The sequence below is a fragment of the Tiliqua scincoides genome, chromosome 4 (assembly GCF_035046505.1).
Source record: "Tiliqua scincoides isolate rTilSci1 chromosome 4, rTilSci1.hap2, whole genome shotgun sequence".
Taxonomy (NCBI): domain Eukaryota; kingdom Metazoa; phylum Chordata; class Lepidosauria; order Squamata; family Scincidae; genus Tiliqua; species Tiliqua scincoides.
The window spans coordinates 126,673,035-126,694,776 of NC_089824.1; the positions used below are offsets into that span (position 1 = coordinate 126,673,035).

Below are 21,742 nucleotides of genomic sequence, written 5' to 3' on the forward strand. Positions count from 1 at the left end.
TGGTGATCATGGAGGCCTCCTCAAGATCAGAGAAGTTTCCTTACCTCAGGGCTGCATTGCAGCTGGATCAATGCTGGAAAGTTGGATAGGATTGAGCCCTTAGGACAGGAGTGGGGGTGTTGTGAAACCTAGCAGTGTGCGGTAGATCCACAAAAGGAGCTAACCAGCGCAGATGTCCTTCCTATTTAGATAAAACTCTAATAATTTAAACTCCAATCCTTTGCATGTTTGCTCAGAACTCTGTGTTCAGTATGGCTTACTCTCTAGTAAAGGTGTTCAGTGTTGCCATCTTAGAATATTTGCTTCCCCAAATGCAAGGGAGGGCACCAGGATGCAGGTCTCTTGTCTTGTGTGCTCCCTGGGGCATTTGGTGGGCCACTGTGAGATACAGGAAGCTGGACTAGATGGGCCTATGGCCTGATCCAGCAAGGGTGTTCTTACGTAAATGGAAGATGTAGCTGTTTTTAGTAGTCATTCATAAGTAGGCAAAGGTTTTAGCTGTATTTGCTAAAAAGCATTTTTGCTATTTTGTTTTACGTCCTCCTTGATTGTCCACTCAAAACTAAAAATATTGTGTTTGTGTCATCTCTGCAATTGCCAGTTTCTCAATTTTTTTTTCTCAGTAGGACAGGCAGCAAAGATTAATCTCAGGCAATTTTTTGATGGAAGCTACAGCTAGGCTTTACCCCCTTACCACAGTAGCAAATAATTTCCCTGTTTTTCCAGCAGACAGTCTTCTGATATCATAGGCCCACCTCAGAATCTCAGGTTGAATGCAACTAGCCTATTAACTTTTCCTCCCAGTGCTCATAGAAATGTACTGCCTTTCAAAATGACCACCACATATATATAATACAGGAAATACTTAAAGTTCCCCCTTTAGGGAGAAAGGCAGGGTAAAAATGCTGTAAATAAATAAATACACTGTGATGGAGATACACTTCTTTCCCACATGTCTCCCTTGATATAAAATTGCATAATGCTGGTTGACCTATTTAAGAAATACTTTACATTTTTTCCAAAGGAATATTTATATAATGCCAATGAATGGAAAAACACAGGACTGGGGCAGTTAAGTATTGTAGATCATTCCAGCTGTAGCTGATTTTCACACTCAGCAGCGAGGAATATTTATAACTGGAGGCAGGATCACCTGTCTTTAAACTGAAGCATCTTTCTTCCAATTCCCACAGTGGCCCTCACCACAATCCAGATGTCTTCAGCACTTTGTGTAAGACAGTTCACTTACCAAACTGTTCAAACATGTATCATGTTGTGAACACTCTCTCTTTCCCAATACATGCGAGGTTCAAACTAACTCCATTTTGGTTTAACTCCATTTTTTATTTAATTCAGGCCATTAAGGGTTGGAGTCTGGGACATGTGCTGGATACTTACGGCTGGTGGCTCTTGACGGTCATCCCACCAGCATGGAGGCACAGCACCAGCTGGCATATGCCCTCTCCCACTGGTGCCCATTTTTCTCCCAGCCACTTCGACATGCCTTACAGTATACTGGCGATGGTTATTGCCAGGCCAATGGGTGGGAGGTAGGCACTGCCCAGTAATAGGATCAGACCGTGAATGACCTTGGGTTTATCACCATCCTACACCAATGGGACTTCTTGCTTTGGATTGTAGCTATAGAATAAAATTTAAATTCAGCATTTATTATTATATTTACAAATGCAGTACAGTTCATTACTTTTGAGAAATATTTCTGTCATGTTTTTTAATAAGGTCCATGAGATTGTCGCTTGTTACAAGACCATTCTCTGACTGTTTATTTCTCTGCTGTTCTTTTTTCTTCTGGTCATATAGATAAGGGGAATTTAATAACTGGGGTGGGAGAATAGTGCCTGTTGGTTGAACTCGTTTTACCACCTCCCAGAAATGTTTCTTGCTGTTGTTATTGATCAAAGTAATTGCTGTTCCACTGTGACCAAGTCGTCCTGCTCTTCCAACCTGGAATTGAAAAGCAACAGTATTTAAAAACTGGCCAAGTTATGGGTTGTCTCCAAAAATTGGCCAAGTTATGAGTTGTGTTCAGTGGCCACCTGTTCCTTCCATGAATAGAAGACAAGCTGTGCTCATGCAAAGGGCTCCTTTCACGAGAATAATGCTGCTTCCGTTCATTAAAAGAGCTTTATAAAGATATGGTCACCCAAACCTGCGAGCCATTTGGACTTAATTCCAAATTACAACCATTATTTATAAACACAAGGGTCTACATTCTCAAGTGTCCCTTTCACTAAAAGCCACATTTAATCCAACTCTTTACCAATCCTGTAGCATTAAAGTTGTGGAGAGGGGGCCTGAGAGGTAGGGAATTGCTGCAGAATACCCAGGATAATATAGCTATTACATAAATTGTATTTTCCCTTAGTGAGCAACTGGGTAGCACTCTGTCTATGCTTTTCTGAGATCTAGTAACTGGGATTCAGCACGCAAGCCAAACTAGGTTCTCCACCAGTGCAGTGGCTGCTGCAGCAGCTGAGAGTGTCACAAAAATGCCATAAAGCTTGTTTGCCTGCACCACCCTGCCAACACTGCATCCAGACCCAACGCATCTAGACACACATATGTCTGCATCCAGACATAAGAGTTGCACTAGGTAGCAGAGGGGCAGTGGGAGGGTGGATTAGAGGTAGGGAGGGGAATTTCTGGGCAGGGGAGGGTGGAACAGGCCTGGGAGGAGGCGGATCAACAGACCAGGCCTCTACCATATCCTATTCTTCCTCCCGAGCCTGAACGCTCTACATGAGGCTGCTCAGACTTGTGCCTGCTATTTAACAGGGGCAGATCCGAGTAGTCCCATAGGGCAGTCTGAGGCATTACTCAGCATAAGGGGAAAGACATCCCCTTACCCTTAGGAGACCTCCAGCCTGCTCTAAAGCTGCAGTGGATACAGCAGAGGCCATGCAGCCACAGCAGAGCTGAGCCACTGCAGCTTAGGATTGGGCTGCCCTTGAATGAAAACTGAACATTCAGGAGTATGTATCTAGAATATCCCTGAGGAGGCCAGGAGTCTCTGTGGCTATAGGTCCTGCTCTTTACCTTTCAGCTCTTGTGAAACTGCAACATTTAATAACACTCAGCCAAGGTTATTTCAGCTTCTCTTGTGCTGGAACATGTAAATTTCTCTAAATACTCATACATAAATGGCTCAGCCAATTAATATATAAAATCCTCTGATGCTTCAGTAATGCAGCCCCATACAAAAACCAGAATGCAAAGAGATGGATGAGATGGACACCATTGCCACAAACAAAAATGATTCCTATTTGCATCAATCAATAGATTATAGCAGTGGTTCTTGAACTTTTCCGGCTCACGCCTCCTCTGATCCTTGTAGCCACTGGCCATGGCTCCCCATTACAACACCTCACCTCAGTTACCCCCAAAATGGGGATGAAGGTGTTATAATTATACACTAGAAACAAGGCTACCAGCACTCTGAGGCTGCAATCCTAATCACACTTACCTGAGAGTAAGCCCCATTGAACAATATAGGACTTACTTCTGAGTAGACCTGGTTAGGATGGTGCCCTGAGTTTGTTAGCAGCACACCTGGAGGGTTTTGGAAAAGGAGGGGGGAAGTGATGAATTTGCTGGGGGAGGGAAAGACTTTGTTTTGTGTGTATCTGCTAATTGCAAACTGATGCAAACTGAGACCTAGAGACTGTTTGGCTGGAATCCTAACCCCACTTTTCTGGGAGTAAGTCCCATTGAACACAGTAGGACTTACTTCTGAGTACAACTAGCTAGGATTGTGCCTTTTGTCTTACAATAGCAGCCAACAGAGTACCCCCCCCCCCAAAGGGAGGCAGGAGGATAAAGGGGAATGGCTAAAAAGGAATGGGAATTTTTATTTTTAATCAATTTTTGGAGACAAAGCCATCAAGAGTGGCTTTTTTTCTTTTTTGAAGGGGGAGGAAAAAGAGAAAGGTGAGGATCCTTGGTTAAGTTGACACAGACCCCAAGCCTATGTAGATCTACTCAGAAGTAAGCCCCATTTGAGTCAATGGAGCTTACTCCCAGGAAAGTGTGGAAAGGATTGTAGCCACACCCAGCAAGATTACAACTCACCCCAAAGAAGATGGGGCCTGCTCACACACACACACCCAACATGCAGATGCCACCCCTGTTCCCCCCAGGCAAGACAGAGGGATGCAGTCTGGGGCATTTGGACACCCCCCCCCCACTAGGCGCAAGCTGGCTCCTTCCTTCCCAAGCAGAGGAAAGTGCTGCACTGCCTGTACTTACTTTAAAGCCTGCCAGGAGCGCACCCTGCGCTGATGAGATGCAGCACCTCCACACTCAGCCTTGACCAATCCCAGGATGCCCAGGGTGAGGGCCACACTGGGAAATATAGTTCCTGGGTTGCACATGGAGAGAGCTCCATGATGAGATGCAGCACCTCTGCCTGCCTGCCCAGCCAGCCTTCTCTCCCACCTCCCCCCACCATGTTTCACACACCCTCCCAGCCTCACACTACCCCACCCACCTCATTCACAGCTGCAGAAAAGCAGCAAGTCAGCACATAGAGCAGAGCAGCCTCTCTCCCTGAGATGCCTGGCGACGCCCCTGGAGGCTAGCCACGCCTCACTAGTGAGGCGGGACGCACAGATTGAATACCTCAGTATTACAGATTTGTAGGGGATTCATTTCATATATATACTCTAGTTCAGCATTTCTCAAAGTTTGTCTCTTGCTGTACCACTTTGCATGATCCATCTGTTGGAAGTACCACTGACATCACCAGTTACTTCCAGATTGGGAGGCCAGGTGCATTGCAACAAACATTGGTAAGAGGCTCAAAGTAAACATGAAGGTTTTACTGAGCACACAAAAAGCACACACTGGAGCTCTGCCCACCAAGCTGAGCCAAGCCTCCTACTACTGCTGCTTGTCATGTTGCACTGCTGGTCTCACTGCAAGGCGGCGGGGTAGGGGGGGTCCCACGTGTACCATCAGACACCAACTGGTTATACAAGTACCACTGCTTGAGAAACACTGTTCAGGTTCCATGAAATGCACATGTTCTTAATGAAAATGTAGGTATTGTGCTATTCACAAGAGAATAGCAAGAGAACAGCACCTGCTATTTAGGTATTGTGCTATTCTCCTATAATTAAATGAACTTGAGCTATACATGCATGTCCTATGTTCAAGATTCATTGCTGAATCTGTGTATTCTTGGAATTTGATCCAGAAAGCACCTTTAGGCATATTCAGAAGAAAAGGCTTCTGAATTATCAACACCACTCTGGTCTACTGTAATACACTCGGTGGTAGCACCAATTTCATGACTTGCCTTCCTTGCCGATATTAGTCACCATTCACATTAGAACACCAGGTGACTGTTTCAAAAGGTCTTTGGAACAGCTCGTTGTGAATATAAAATAATTTGAATGAGATGTGATAACACTGGGAGTATTTTTGCTACTGTTCTTTAATATTAATTTTGTTAGCCACTTTGGATAGAAACAGCTGCTTGCATTGCACTGTAAGCCACTTTTGAACCTTCTCCATTGTCAAGCTGGTGCAGGGACCCGGAAAAGAGAGAAAGCATTAAGAATTCACCACCCAGACCTCTATCCAGTGAATCTAATTAATCCTTCTGAAAGTTCTAGTAACATTATTTATGAAACATTTAAAACCAACAAGTGTATTTACCTGATGTACATATTCATCCATACTAGATGGCATGTCAAAATTTACTACCAGCTTAACATTGACAAGGTCAAGTCCTCGTCCAAGGATTCCAGTGCTAACTACAACATCGTATTTTTCTTGAAGTAATCCCTAGTAAAAGAACAGACAAACATTATTCCAGTCCTCTTGGAAGTATAATACTGCTGAGGTGCAGGATATAGGAGATTCTCACTAACTGCGTGTCCATTAATTGATTTCCCACACTTATGAGTCCAAAATTCTCCACAGTTACAAAGATCTTCAAATAAGTGCCCTGAGTTTCCAAAATTATTGTGCTGTCCAATCTTACTATCCACACAGTAGTGAGACACTACTGGACCCATAGTACCTGCACATTGTTTGGCGTGTCTCCCACCAAACAGACTTGCAGTGCATCCAGTTCCTGCATTGCCACACTCCTCTGGTTCTGTTACTCCCTCCCCTTAAACCTCACCCAACCTTCATCAATATCCATCCAATCAATCCAGAGATACTTATTTTTAAAAGATACTGTGCGTAAAATAAGTACTGTTACAGCACATTTCTGTTATGTCTACTTATAAGAAAATCCCACTCAATTCTATGGGACTTACTCCCAGGTACATGTGAATACAATTTCAGCCTAAGTGATTGTTTACCATAATTTACTTTTAAGTTCAGTCTTCTTTTCGTACAGGAAATGGGAGTTGGGTAGACATAACAAAAACCAAGTTTTGAACTTGGAGATAGTGGAGGTAGTGGAGGGAGGCGATGACACATTTCATGAGTGAATAAGTTTAATATATCCTACATCATGCATAGCCTAATAAAACATATTTCTTAAAGGTTTTACAATAAGAATAATATATATGGTTATAATAATTCACAATCATTTATTTTTTTTAAGTGTTCAAAATACGCTTTTACAGGGTTGTTTCAAATCCTCCAGCCCCAATCAGTGCCTCTTCCATTATTTCCTATGATAATTAAATTTAAAACTACAATCCTGAAATACACAAACAATTGCATCATTCTTAAGTATCCTCATAACCTCATAATTAAGAATACTAATCTTTTCGAAGCTGGGAGTGTCACAAACGTCTACAAACCTGTAATATGGTCATTCTTTCTGTCTGCAATTTATCAGCATGCATAGATATTGTTTGTAAACCTGTGATTTTATGAACAGCATCACTAAGAAGATCTGCACCCAGTTTACATTCAACAAATACCAGTACTGGAGGCTTGAAGAGTTTCTTATCCTATAAAAGGAGAAAAGACAATTGTTTAAGGTATCACATATCAGTACAGTAAGTAGACTGTCAACAGTAATTACTGTACTGTGCTGAGGATTTGAAACTGTTCACTTTCTCTGAAATACGAGAAAATACGATGTTTTCTCGTAGTTCATAAACATCATGGTGTGCCAAAGTCGGATGCCCTGGGAGCTCAGGATTGGGCTCTCGGTCTCCTCTAATCAAATGCAAATATAGATATTTGATTAGTTGAGATGGCCATCACAAAAGTTAAAAATATTTAACTATTATGGCTAGAAAAGTTATATCACTGGCACAGGTCCAAGCTGACCATAATAGCTACTGGGGCTTTCCCTAGAGCAAGGGGACAAATGACCCCTTACCGCAAGAAGACCTCTAGCACAGCAGGCAAAAAATCCCCTGAAGGATGCAAGGTAGCATGTGCTGGCACTGCAGTGTGGAGATTTAGTTAGGATTGGACTGTTTGTCAAGACTAACTTTTTAGGACACAACCCATTGTATATAGCAATGTCCAAGCCAAAGTTACCAACAGCACTGCAATGCTGGGCAGGAGGTCTGGTCTAGAGGGTAGAGCCTCCATTTGCCTGAAGATTAACATCCACAAGGTCGCCAGTTCGAGGCCACTGGCACCGTGCGACCTTGAAGCAGCTGACAAGCTGAAGCTGAGCTGTTCCATCTGCTCGGAGCGTGGGAGGATGGAGGCCAGAATGTTAAACCAGATCGGAGTGTAACACCTTGAATGTGGTGGTTCTTGAAAGAGAGAACCTTCTTTCAATTTGTAAAAATCCCTGCGTGGATTTAATAAGCCTGCCTGTGTAAACCGCCTTGAATAAAGTCTTGAATAAAGACCAAGAAAGGCGGTATATAAATACTGTATATTATTATTATTAATGGTTAAAATGTTGTCTCTGCCTCCACAAATTTTAGTAGAGATGTTGGCCAATATGAATTCATCTGGAACAGGGTAAGGAGCACAGAACATCTAGGCAACTGAAGCCTGTCAGCAGTTAATCTAGCACCCAGCTACTATGCCTAGCTCCTCCCTCTTTGCCCCTGGACAGTAATAAGGCCCTGTGGTGCTGGGAGAATATAGAAGGGAGATCTATCTTATGTTTGCAACGTTGTTTTGATTTTCTCCCCCACCAAATCATTCTCTTTTTAAGATTGTGAGCCCTTAAGGGACAAGATTATTAAGAAAAATGCTATAAGCAGCTCCTCTGAATCTATAGGGAAGAGCAAATCTATAGGGAATCTAGCAAATAAATACATTATAAGATGTTTACAATATACTTCTCTAATAAGAACTGTTCAAGAACAAACTTGAATTCGCTCAGTAGCCATCTTCCATATTTTTCCCCTGCCCCATCCCAAGGTATACACAATCTGATGAGAAACAAGGAGTCGTCCTTCCATTGATACTAACATTTAGTATTTCAAAAAGTTTTTTCTTTTTGGAGGGTTCTTCCACCCACAAGATAATCTGGCGAACGTTGGAACATGGCAAATTCCTTTGTCCAATGGTTATTTTCACAGCGTTTTGCAAAAGTCGATTTGCCAGCTGCTCAGTGCCTAAAGGCATTGTGGCTGAAACCAAAATGGTCTGATGATCTCTGGGGATGTTTTCCAAAATATCCAGCACTTGCTGCTGGAAACCCATCTTTAACATGGTATCAGCCTATTTTAAAAATGAGAAAGAGACAAATTAGCATTAATTTTCATCAACACCAGGGCTTTTTTATGATGATAACATGGTTCTCCCCACCCGTTATGCAGTACTGAGCTTATTGGTGGAGGATATAAACATAACGGAGAATGAAACAACATGTTTTAATTGCCAGCATGTTGCATTTGGCAACTTTGACAATAGGTCAAGAAGACTGAACTACTTCTTTTGAAGAACTGGTATAACTATATTGGGAAGCCTGTATTTTTATTTTATTTTTTTTGTAAGAGAAGCAACTGGATACAGAGAGGTTCCTTGTAATGAAGGAACAGTGACCACTACATACACTGCCAACTTTTGAACTCTTTTGTACCCTTTCTCTTGCCCCTCCCATCCCAGCAACACAACTCACTAGAGCAACGCGGTTGTGTGTGGCAGCATCCACTCTGCAAGAAGTATGGGCATGAAAGCCTGATGCACTTTTAATTCTCAGCTGGTTTGTTTGCTGCTAATGGAAGGAAGACCTTTCTCCAAAGGTCAGTGACAAACAGTATATAGACATTAGTTTATTACAAGGGTAAAGCATGAACTAGCCCTAAGACACCAATTGAACTACATTCTGAGCACTTTGTTCCCTATTCAAGGAAGTACATACATGCTTGAAAATCCACTACATACCAAAGGTTCATTGAAATCTGTACAGATTTTGCTTAGTAAGGCCACAATCATAAGAGAAGAACTCAGTTATTCCAATAATGGCCTCTAGATTTAAAAATGTATACTTACTTCGTCCACAACGACAATTTTAATATTATAGAGTTGAACAGAGCTCTGCTTTACAATTTCAAGAAGCCTCCCAGGTGTTGCTATGATGACCTAACAAAAAGGGAGAGGGGATCAGTTGTTTTAAATTCTTAACACCACAAAATCAAGTTTAATTGTGCAACTAAATGTATGTTTTCTTGGAAGCAAGTCCCAATGTGTTCAGTGGGGCTTACTCACAGGCAAGTGTGGACAGAACTGAAGCTTTAATCTTGAAAGCTCCAAATAAGAAATCAGATTTATGTGTCACTCTGTACTTGAATTTCAGAGTGTCCATTGCTCTTTTCACTTAAAAAAAAAACCATAGTTTTTAAAATAACAAACACACCAAGTTTTACCTTAACATTTTGTTTCAGGCGATGAAGTTGAGGAGGTAATGGCAAACCACCAACTAGAAGAACTGTTCTCATGTTGGGGATGCCAACCATGAGCTCTTTTGCTTGTTTCTCTATTTGTATAGCTAATTCTCTTGTTGGCGTCAGAATAAGAGCAGATGGGGATTCTGCCTAGAAAGGAAAAAAAGTTAGGATAGCAATCTACACTCTCAATTTATAATATTAAACCTAAAAGAGCAGTAATTTAATATCAGACCAACTTAACAACACCTTTTTCATCCAGTGGTCAATGGAGATACTGTGACTGTTCTGGTGCAACTTTAGAGACTGGGGATGGAAGTCTACTCCCACACTATGCTGCCTTTGAGTGCCGAAATAAAAGTGACAGTTACAGAGAATTTCTGAAGACTGGTTCACACATACATATTCATCACAATGTCTGCAATATGAAGTAATGTGTGACTGAGCCATTACAGACCTAAACTACAGACAGATCTTTGTATTGCCCAATGTCTCCTCAAGCACATTATTTTCCTATAGAATTTATTCATGCTTTCAGCTGTGAGCCATCAACTGAAGCTTAAATCAAGAGATGTATAAAGTAAGCTGTGTGATATAAAGAACTAGTTATAGAAATACAACTTTCTCCACTGGCATCTGTAATTTATGTAGTGTGGATAACAAAATCCAATACAAGCCTCATAAAATATTGGTACGAAAGTGTTGCAATTTATCGTAAAGAACTTGTAAATATCCCAAAAATATGATACCGTATATTCATCATATACACTTTACAGTAACTTACAGCCAATTCAGAATATGAATTGACTGTAGTGCAAACTGTGTCCATTAAGTTTTTAGAAATTTATAAACTAAGATCCTCATTCATGCTGTTTTACAGTATATTTCATTATTTCTATGGAGTCATCATTGGTGTTATTAAATTCACATTCCTAGATAACTAATAATGACCTCTCATTCATCTCAATGATGAGAAATGGAAGACTCAGATCAAGTTCAAGAAATCCTCTCTTTACTTCCATAATAAATTGCAGCTTTGAGAAGATGATCTCCTCAGTACATTTCCATTAGTATTTTATTTTCAATCCTACTTTAAGTCATTTTTTATTGGCCAGCCAAGAGGAGCAGGAAAAATGGGAACAAACATAGCAGAAAGCAGGCTTTGGTGACTGGAAAGGAAGATCCATCATCCTTGTACTGCAATGACATCTCATCCACCACAAAAATAAAAATTCCATCTTCTCAGTGTAAAAACAAACGGGAAGAGCTTGCAAAATCTCTGGGTGACCAAGAAGTTTGATCTTGGCACCTAAACATTTATAGTTATTGTTAAGCCTGCACAGGTTTGGCACCTAAAGAAATGAAATGCTATTTTGGCCCTGTAAATGGAACAAAGGACAGAGTCAGCAATTACATTAGATATCCAAACAGTTTGCACTTCCTCCCAATTAAATTCCAGTTTTCCTCCCAATTTAATCACTGCTCCATCCCACAGGAGCAGAAGTTCAACGAAAAAACAACTAGACAGTAATTATACTGACACAAAAACAAGTTGCAGAATCCTCACAACTTAAAAAAAAATATAGAGAGGTGTGAACTTTACCTCTCCCCAAGCTTTAATTATAACTGGAAGCAGGAAAGCAGCGGTTTTTCCGGAGCCTGTGTCAGCAGTGGCCACAATATCCCGGCCCTGCAATCCAACTGGAATCATCTGCATCTGGACAGGAGTTGGGACTTCATAGCCTGATTTTTTTAAATTGGAGCTTAGAATGTCAGGGAAACCACAATGCTCAAACTCCACAATGGGCCTCGCAACTCCTTGACCTTGGACAGCAATGCCTAGTTGCTGCTGTAAGTTTTCAATCTGCTCATCTTGAAGACTTAACACAAAGGTATTCTCTTGATAGACGTAAGTACCATCAAAGAAAGGAGACTTGGTTTGACATTCTGCCTTTTCACCACCTGCAGGTTTTGAGATTTCATCCTCCTCGTTACGTAGAAGGTGCTTGGCTTTACACTCCAAGCTACAGACATCCTCGTCAGTCTTGTCACAGATATACTCCCCATAACGACCACAGATCACACAGACAGGTTCACCAGGCTGTGGCCAGCGTTGTGTTTTACTGAAAGATTTTATGGGCTCCTCTGCAAGAGAACAGTCTTCACTGTTTGCATTTTCCAAGGCTGTTTCACCAATGGCCACAGCTGAATGTACAGAAATCTGTGGCTCAGTGCAAACTTCAGGTTTCCATACATCACTCCGAGAGGCTAATGCATCTTTTATGTCCGGGCTGGTGTCTCTCAAGTCTGCAGCCTTTTCCAAGGATTCATTTGAAGAGGACTTACTTTTTTTCGCTACGCAGGTCCCATCGTCAACTACATTCCTCTTGACTTTAAGAGATCTTGGAACAAACATTCTCCTGCAGTCTGTGAATAAAATATACAGTAATTACAACTGTTCACATCTGAAAGATTAATATTTCAGGATAGCTCAAGAATGTATGGCACATAGCGAAACCATTTTTTCAATTTTTGCAATAGAAAATTTTTTACAAGAAAAGCGCTGTTTGACCAGGCCAAAGGGCCATCTAGTCCAGCGTCCTATCCCCTATAGTGGTCTACCAACTGCCCCAGGGAAGCCCCAGAACCAGGAGAGACCTCTCCTGCCATTCCTTCCCTGCAAGACAGGCGTTCCCCCTGTGAAGACAGGCGTTGAAGAAATAGAACATTATCTCTTCATTCTGTCTACATCACATACTCATAATTTTAAAAAGGTAGCCACTTGGCCAACTGAAGGCAGTTACATCCAGACAAGATGGACATAACAATTTGGGTTGGCAGCCAGGGAAGGACAAAGACTCCCATCATTGAAAGGGTTCAGTCACCCTCATTCCTCAGTTTTATCAGCACAGGGTGTTGTTGGACCAGCTGATCTACATTCCTCAGGGAGACAACTGTGGATTGCCCAAGGCTACCTAACAAGCCCATGACAGTGATGACAGCTTAACTGGGTCTCTTCTGCATCACAGCTCACATTCTTACTTATCATATTTGGCAGACATTAACCTTGAAACAATAAACACACACAAATATATACACAAACATTATCTCTTTTCTGTGTCTTGGGGAGTAATGTGAAGCACTTTAAGCTGTAAACTTGATAAATGCCATTTATCAGACATGATGAATGCCACTGGATTCTCTGCAATGGGTATTTAGAAGCTTAAACTAGTACAAGCTGTAGTTCCCCATATCGTGGTAGTAACTGCTCCCTCAGAGTACTTTACAACAACACTAGATCATCCTACTGACTTTGGGGCACTACAGTATTTGAGTTCTAGTTAATAAAAAGACAGACCACTGAGCCAAATAATTGTTCTTGATGGAACAATTCATCTTCTATGCCCCCTTCAGTTCCTGAAATAGACAGGTAGTAGTTTGTTTAACACAGCATCATTGCACCAAGTCCAAATGCAGGGTGATGTGTTGTCATTCCACTACCCCTCACTTAGAAGCAGCTGTTTTATTTGCAATGCCTTTTAGTCAGGATATACCAGTACAGAACTAGGACAAAGTTTTGTATGCTTTAGCTGAACTTTATTTGCCCCAGGCATCTTTATAAGCATCATAATTTGAATGAATAAATAAACCAACCTTTGTGTTGTCCCTGTTGTCTTCCTTTACCCTACTCGCCATCTACACTTTAAAAAAAATACAACAGCAAACAGTCCAATCAAAACGTAAGTTGTGAAGTCTTTGTTTACAAGATTATCTCCCTCCTCCTCATCACCAGTCAGCACAAAGCAGATGTGTGGCATAAGATTCAAGCAAGAAGGACTCCAGTTAAAATGAAATTCTGTTCCTTGAAGAGATCCTTCTCTTCTAAAATAGGGCCACGGGGGGGGGAGGGGGGGATGACTACTGTACTCAGTTTTCTGAATTCTCTGTGTTTGATAATGCTGGTATCTTTCTGAACTTCTGCCTAGTTTTGAAGCATCCGGCACAAATATTCATTGACTGCCAAGAAGTCATAAATAAATAAGGGCCAAATCCTATCCAATTTTCCAGTGCCGGTGCAGCTGTGCCAATGGGGCATGCACTGCATCTTGTGGTGGGGAGACAGTCAGAGGCCTCCTCAAGATATGGGAACATTTATTCCTTTACCCTGGGGCTGCATTGCCACTGCACTGGTGCTGAAAGTTGGCTAGGATTGGGTCCTAAGTGTGTTCATAATGGGGGTGTAGGTAGGTATACCTCAGTGTTTCTCAAGTGGTTCACTTATTTGAAGTACCATTGGAAGTAACTGGCAATTATGTCATCACTAGTTACTTCTGAGTTCAGAGGTCAGACACGACACAACAAGCTTAAGTAAGAGGCTTAAGGTGGATGGGTGGGCTTTCTTGAGCACAGAAAAGCATGCTTTAAAGTGCTGCCCACTGAGCTGAACCTGCTACCACTGTTCATTGCACTGTGGTCATCAGGTGGCAGGTATTTAGAGGTCCTGCGAGTACCACCAGACACCACCTCAAGTACCACAGGTGGTACCTGTACCACTGGTTGAGAAAACACTGATATACCTGACATACTTATAATTGCAAGTCTATTTCCACAAGTGAGAGGAAAGAGATACACAGTGTTGGGGTCACCGGGTATAAAATGACTAGCAGCACAGTCCTATCCCTGTCTACTTACACATCCCCCTGTGTTCAATGGGACTTACTCCCAAATAAGTGTGCAGTGTGCTTAGGACAGCAGCCCAAGAACCACTGCAAAACTTTAGAGAGAGCCCTGTGGCGCCTTAAAGACTAACACCATTAATCTCTAGCATCAACATTCGCAGACCACAGTGCAGAAAGCAGGTTCGCTTTTAATGTGCCACAGCAGGACTCCCTCTCTGCAAATGAAAGATATTGTGCTGCTGTCACTGTGAGCTCCGTGGCCCTCCCTCCTCTCAGATTCCCCTTTGGTGAAGGTTACTTTGAGCCAGGGGCAGATCCAAGGGGGAGCCATGAGTGTGTGGCTGACACTTGAGGAGAAGGGCACCTACCAGTACAGGAAATAGTCCAAGCACAGCCAGGAGCCCAGGTCTACCTGCCTGGAAGAGGGGGCTTGGGAGCCCAGGTCTACCCAGCAGGTGGCTCTGGGCTCCTAGTCTGGTTGAGAGCCCAGGCCTACCCGCTAGCAAACCTTGGCCATAGAGGCTCAAGTTCAATAGGGAGCCCAGGTCTACCCACCTGGGCTCTTGGGTTAAGGTAGTGCTCACACCCCTCCCTGCACTCCATGGTCTCCTTACCTTACAGCCCAGACTTTCATCCGGGTCACATCTCCCCGACAGGATGTCGTCATCATCCTCCTCCTTGCCGCTCTAGGCGGGTCTTCTTAATGATCGCTGCCGCTCTAGGCTCTTGGAGAGTCAGTGGTTTTTTTTGTTTTGTTTTTAAGACCTCAAAGAGAAAAAGAAACTACAGTACTGTATACACTTCCGGCTCCCATTCGTCACCTACAGAAGTAAGAACAATCCAAACACACACAGAGGTGTATATTCAGGGTGACCTGATAAAGGGGAGGATAGAGTGCCTATCCAGTGTTTCTCAAACTGTGGGTCAGGACCCACTAGGTGGGTTGCAAACCAATTTCAGGTGGGTCCCCATTCATTTCAATATTTTATTTTTAATATATTAGACTTGATGCTACCATGGGATGTGACTGCATTTGGGGAAATGTTACAGACCTGTCCTTTGAACAAGCTACTATGTATATTCTTTTAACAATGATAGTCAATGGGACTTAATCCTGAATAGGATTGCAGCCTAGGATCGTTGAAAATTTTCCTGCTTGATGATGTCACTTCCAGTCATGACATCACTTCAGGTGGGTCCTGACAGATTCTCATGCTAAAAGGTGGGTCCCAGTGCTAAATGTGTGAGAACCACTGACTTATACCATTAACCACTGTATAGAAGAGGGAATGTTGGCAGGTGCAGCTCAACATGGAAGGGCTTAAAAAGCTGCACCTGCCAACATTCCCTCTTCTATACAGTGGTTAAAGGTCTGGGCCACTTATTTTCAACCAATGTGCCGTGAATGATCCACAGGTGTGCCATGGGAAATTGGGAGAGGATGATTTATTAGTAAGGTCATTGGGGGATGTGAGCCCCCCACTGGCAGTGCAGTGTGCCTTGTCAGTTGTCCAAAAACTGATGGTGTGTCTTGAGCATTTTCTAGCCTTGTTAGTGTGCTGTGAGATGAAAAAGGTTGAAAATCACTGGTTTAGGCACTCTGTCCCCCCTTTGTATATTTGATCTCTACATGTTGTCAGAAAGAAGCAAAGATTTTATACCAGCCTGCAAGGGCCAGCCAAGTGTCTCTTAGAATAGACTCTGAACTAGCAGTGGGGGGAACAACCTCTGGTTAATTGACAGAAATTCAACTGCATCTCCAGAAAAAGCATGGGGAGGGGGGTATATATATAAGCAAGTTGAATTCCTGGCTGCTCCGTAATGCATCACTCCTGTGAGCTTTTGGAGAAACACCCTTCATCTATGCGTCACCATCCACTTTGTTTCTGCTTGTCATGAAGCTTCTTACACAGGGTGACCAGATGTCATAACTGCAAAAGAGGAACAAGGCACCCCAAAAGGACATCCAAGAAAAATGGAGAACATGGCAAAATAAAAGCTAAAAACATTTGTCAATTGATTTAATGTGGTTAATTTAAACACTATATTACTTATTATTAAATTTAAAGCTATATTACTTATAATTTATTAATTATAAGAAGGCTATGTGCTGCCTACAAGGGCCCGCTTATAGGGAAAAGGAGGACATTTAAATTATTTTCCAGGATACAAGGCTAAAAAAGAGGACATGTCCTGGAAAAAGAGGATGCCTGGTCACCCTGTTCTCACAGCAGGGGAAAGAAGGATGTCAGCCCCTTGACTAGTTCTTTTTGTACCTTTTTGGATGGGGATGGTTATTTCAAAGCCTCACAGTGAGAAGGCACCCCTGGCTTTGCCTTGCTTTATTCGAATCTGTACAATTTGTATGTATTTCTATCTCTTGTGGCACCAGGGTGATCAGATACTATGGAGGACAGAGTGCTTAAGCCATTGTATAGAAGAGGGAGTTCTGCCAGGCAGAGCTCAACATGGAAGGGTTTTTTTAAGCTGCATCTGCCAAAATTATTGTTTCTATACAGTGCTTAACATATAGGCACTTTGGCCCCCCCCCCTTTGTATCTAGTCACCCTGCATGGCACCCATGTATTGAGGAATTTGGAACCGGTGCACTAGTAGACTGTGCAGTAGTGGATGACCATGGCCTCTTCATAGCAATAGGATAGGACAAAGGCCTCCTCATCTCTCTTGGCTCCATTTGCTACACTCTGGTCTCCTCCTGCACAGGTCACCTCACTGGTACTGTAGATCTAGGTCCCCTATAGTCTAGGTTTAAAGTCCTATGAAGTGCCAGGGTTCTGCTGGTATAAAGGCTTTTCAGCTACGCACAATTCTGCCTGGTGCTATAAAGTAGCTCCAAAGCCTGCACATAATGTACACCTACAGAAATCCAGTCCTATAAATTGTCATGAGTTCACACATCTGGGGAGGTAGGCTGGCTGTCACCTAGGAAACCCACACACTTGCTGCAATGAGTCAATTAAAGGTGCTATGCTATTACACTTTATACATTCTATAGCCATGTTATTGCTTTCACTCACTTTAGCAGAACAAACTCTGTTCTGTTTGCATCTCCTACCAGTCTCCTTATCTCAAAGGGGCATATGGTTGCCACTCTTTAAAAAAAAATGTCTTGGCATGTTGCTGTGCTGTTAACACAGCTTGTTTCCTATCATGCCCCTAGCTGAAGCATTCCACGTCTTTATAGCTCCACACTAGGGAAAAAAATAGCTGATTTCCAGGCTGAAGGGTCAGAGCAAACTAGTGTGCCATGAGAGGAAGTATCTATCATGTAAAGTGAATAAAGATTGGGGGGAGTCATTCTATTTCATTGTATGATTTGTCTTTAAAAATAGAATCATGTAGTAGAGTGTCAGTATAGAAAAGGCCAAGAGATAAATTTGAATAGAAGTAAAACTGAAACAAAAAATCATTGAAAGCAGCAGTAATTTTCAATTTGTTGGCCAATTATTTAAAGTCACAGAAATATTTTTAAGATCCATGGAAAAGGTTATAGTACTGTTCATAACACAAACAAGATGGACACTAGCTGTGGTTATGGTGTAGTACTCAACAGGTTTCCCAGTGTGTATGGGAATAACAAAATGAAATGGGTGTTTCCTGTGCTCAAATAATTGGTGACTCATTCCTGGTTGAATGCACTTCTGTTTTTGAAAGTACACTGCATACTATTTGAAGATTATAATATAAAAATGTACTCACATTCTCCCTTGGTTAGATCTGAGTTTTCTACAGCTATTACTGGAAGCTAAGTATTGCAAATGGACAAATCTGAGATTTTTTTTTCTCACCTGCTGACCAAATATTTGCATGTTTATTCTGACTGTTATGCTTTTTTACATTTGTATGCAACTGCTGGAGGAGGTCATCCAAGATTTGGGGACTAGATGTCACCAATATTAGATAACACTCAGCTCTATTTCCATCATCTTCCATCAGGGAGGCTGTGGAAGTTTTGAACTGCTATGTGGAATTGGTGGTGGGCTGGATGAGGGTGAAAAAACAGAAATTAAACTTGGACAAAGCAGAGATGATGATATAGTTAGGAGGACTGCAACCTAGGAATTAAATTGTCAGCTGGTTCTAGATGAGGTTGCACTTCACTTGAAGGATCAGGCCAGCAGTTTGGAGGTGTTCGTAGTTCTCCAGATGCTGGTCATGGCCCATAGTGCCTTAATGCTGGTGTTACTTTTGCAAAAAAAATGAAAAAAGAGGGTTGCACACTCTGTGTGCAGTGCAGCACCTAGAGTGCCATTTTCCATGAGTGAGGGCCAAATCCTATCCAACTTTCCAGTGTCAATGCAGCCATGCCAACAGGGTGTGTGCTGCATCCTGCGGTGGGGCAGTCAGGGAGGCCTCCTCTAGGTAAGGGAATGTTTGTTCCTTAACCTTAGGGCAGCATTGCTGTTGCACTGGTGCTGGAAAGTTGGATAGGATTGGGCCCTTAGTTTCATGGCACTGCTTTGTATTTAAAGTTCCACCTGTATAAACCAGAATAATTGGATACATCCTTTTGACTGAATGACTTTTTAGTATTTTTAGTTTAGGCAAAAACTAAATGTGACAGTGGTACATGACACAAATTGGTTCATACCAAATTCCAACCAAGCAAGGAATGAAGGGTAATTTAAAGCACATTGGGGGAGGTGGGGGGGGAGGTGCTGAGCCCTTTACTCCACCAGTGCATTTCCCCCTGAAAGTGATTTTAAGCCTTTTTTTCCCCTCCTGCAGAAGGTAATTTCAGATTAGAGCTCCAAATGTGAAAAGCAGACATTGAAAAAGGAGGTTTGGACAGTCATTAGTTACCTGCTGACACTGGGTATTAAGTCCCATTGAGTTGTCTTCAGTGAGCTGGCTTGAAGCAACAGAGTAGAATGGAGAGGTCTAACTTGGAACGGACTGTATCCGAATGCAGATGCTTTAACAGCAAATAATACCATCTGAATTGTGTGGGTGGATCAGCATCAAGTCACGGACTTGCTGTGTGCATTCTTGACTGATTCTTACCAAATCTATTTCTGATTGCTGTTCAGTTCAGGATTTTATTTACTTCACATCATTTTTAACATTCCTCTGACAGTTGTAAATGTTCTGCTGCAGGATTTGACATCTGTGATAGTGATTCCTATTTTTCTCCTCAAGACAACAGCTTGTTCCTACCCACTCTATGACTTCCTTTTTTTAATATACTGATATACTAGGCTGCAATCCTAACCACATTTTCCTGAGAAAATGAACAAAATAGGACTTACTTCTGAGTAGACCTGGTTAGGATTGTGCCCTGAGTCATGTATTATACTATGTCATGTATTATATAAATTAAAAATCCACCATCATTTGTTTATCTTTTTCTATATAAGCCATCTTGAGCATTCGACTTGGGCATGGAATGGCAGGCTAGACATTTCTACAATAATATAGAAAATTAATAATGATGATGATAGTAATACAGATTTCCAAAGCATATAAGACTCCTGGTGAAATTATTTTATCTGATTTTGCTTATTGCAGCCGCCATTCATCGTTTATAGATTTATTTGAAAGTTAAATCACACTGATTTCAATGAGGCCTACTCCCAAACCATTGAGGTTTTTATCTGCACTGGGACCTTCTGCATGTTTACTTGGAAGCATGTCCTATAGCACAATCCTATGCATGTCTGCTGAGAAATAGATATCTTTGTGTTCAGCGGGGTATACTCCCAGTAAATTGTGTATAGGATTGTGGTTTTGTTTCAGTGGTGTTTCTTGTGACATAAGTGTGGACAGGATGTATCTTCAGTTTTATTTTATTTATGGCTCCATTAAGCAATTTCTACCCAACATTGGGTATACCCAACAAGGATCAAATGTGTACACTTGTGGGCTGGGCTGAAATGGGTTAGGGTTGTCCATCTGTTTTTCTGTCAGGGTTTATGTGCCAACAGCTTCATAAGAATCAGAAATTCAGTAGGTCAAGCTTTTTCCAGCATAGGGATGCAGGTATGGTGAATGTTTCAGCTACTGAATATTCTTACCTTGGCAGGGAGCAGAGGGTATTTTGAAAATAAATGGAATTCAGAACCTTCATGTGGTCTTACATTTCCTCACTAGAAATGTCCAGAGTCTATTACTTTTAAAAGCCCCAGGTAAACATGGCACTTGGATTTACATTCCAGCAGTTGATAATTGACTGCAGGGCATAAATGAAACTGACATGCATTCAAAGAACTTCTCTTTCAGAGGCAGTCACTGGAATGATTCTCTCATATTAAACTACTAGACTAAGGGACCAATCCTATCTACCTTTCCAGTGCCAGTGCAGCCACAATGCAGAGCCAAGGTAGGAGAACAACCATTCCCTTACCTTGAGAAGGTCTTTGTGACTGCCCCCCCTGCAAGATGCAGCACATGCCCTGATGGCACAACTGTACCAGCACTGGAGATTTGGATAGGATTGGGCCCTAAGGCTGCAGTCTTATGTACACTTTCCTGAGAGTAAGCTGCATTGAACAGAATGGGACTTTTGAGTAAACATGCATAAGATTGTACTGCGATAGTTAGACCAGGGGTGTCAAACTTGTTTCATACCAAGGGCTGAACAGCATTCATGATGCCTGCTGAGGGCCGGAAGTGATGTCATTAGGCAGGAAGTGATGTCATTAAACAGGTCATAACCAAAAATAAGCACTTTTTCTTACTTAGGAACTCATTAGCTGCAAATGACAAAAGAAAAAATACACAAATCTTGATCATATTTCAAGTTAGGGGAGAGTCCAATTTTCATGGGGGCTGCCCTTTTAGCAGTAACACCTCAGCACTGCTCAGCAGCTGAGAGCTTGAGGGCCAGATAAAATGCTTCCATGGGCCGCATCCGCCCCCCAGGCCTTATGTTTGACACCCCTGAGTTAGACAGAGGTCAGTTCCACCTTATGTGTTTGAACTTATCCTTAAATGACTATACGTAACATTGCAGATGTTTGATGTGTTGATTCTTACACAACCCTCCTTGTATTTTCATAAAGAACATTGAGAACTGGTCCTTCCTTGGAGGCTGTTCACTGGGCCCAGTTAAGACTTTGTTTAGAATGGTTTTTGACTATGAATGCAGACTCTTGACTTTTGGATGTTTGACTGGTGATCCAACCGGTGCTGGTGATCTGCTGCCTCATTTGAGGTTTTATTGTCTTGTTTATTGTTTTATAATCTTATTTATTGGTTGTTATTTTTATTGCTTAGTGTTTGGATGGTTGTGAGCTGCCTTGGGTGCAC

General features: G+C 42.0%; 1 protein-coding gene across 5 annotated transcripts; it reads right to left on the reverse strand.

The window, feature by feature from the left end:
• Positions 1 to 1,323: 1,323 nt before the first annotated feature.
• Positions 1,324 to 15,123, reverse strand: DDX59 (DEAD-box helicase 59). 5 transcript variants are annotated; one of them, XM_066624114.1, is made up of 9 exons: positions 15,088 to 15,123; positions 13,449 to 13,495; positions 11,398 to 12,221; positions 9,777 to 9,944; positions 9,403 to 9,492; positions 8,377 to 8,628; positions 6,786 to 6,938; positions 5,680 to 5,808; positions 1,324 to 1,965 (listed from the first exon to the last, which is right to left on the reverse strand). In XM_066624114.1, exons 3-9 carry the CDS (start codon positions 12,208 to 12,210, stop codon positions 1,702 to 1,704), a joined length of 1,869 nt encoding a protein of 622 aa, XP_066480211.1. In that variant the 5' UTR covers positions 12,211 to 12,221; positions 13,449 to 13,495; positions 15,088 to 15,123; the 3' UTR covers positions 1,324 to 1,701. The 5 variants fall into 5 exon arrangements, with proteins under 5 accessions (XP_066480211.1, XP_066480214.1, XP_066480212.1 ...); XM_066624117.1 differs by having other exon boundaries at positions 13,449 to 13,490; positions 15,088 to 15,108; XM_066624115.1 differs by lacking the exon at positions 15,088 to 15,123 and adding an exon at positions 15,029 to 15,081.
• Positions 15,124 to 21,742: the final 6,619 nt, after the last annotated feature.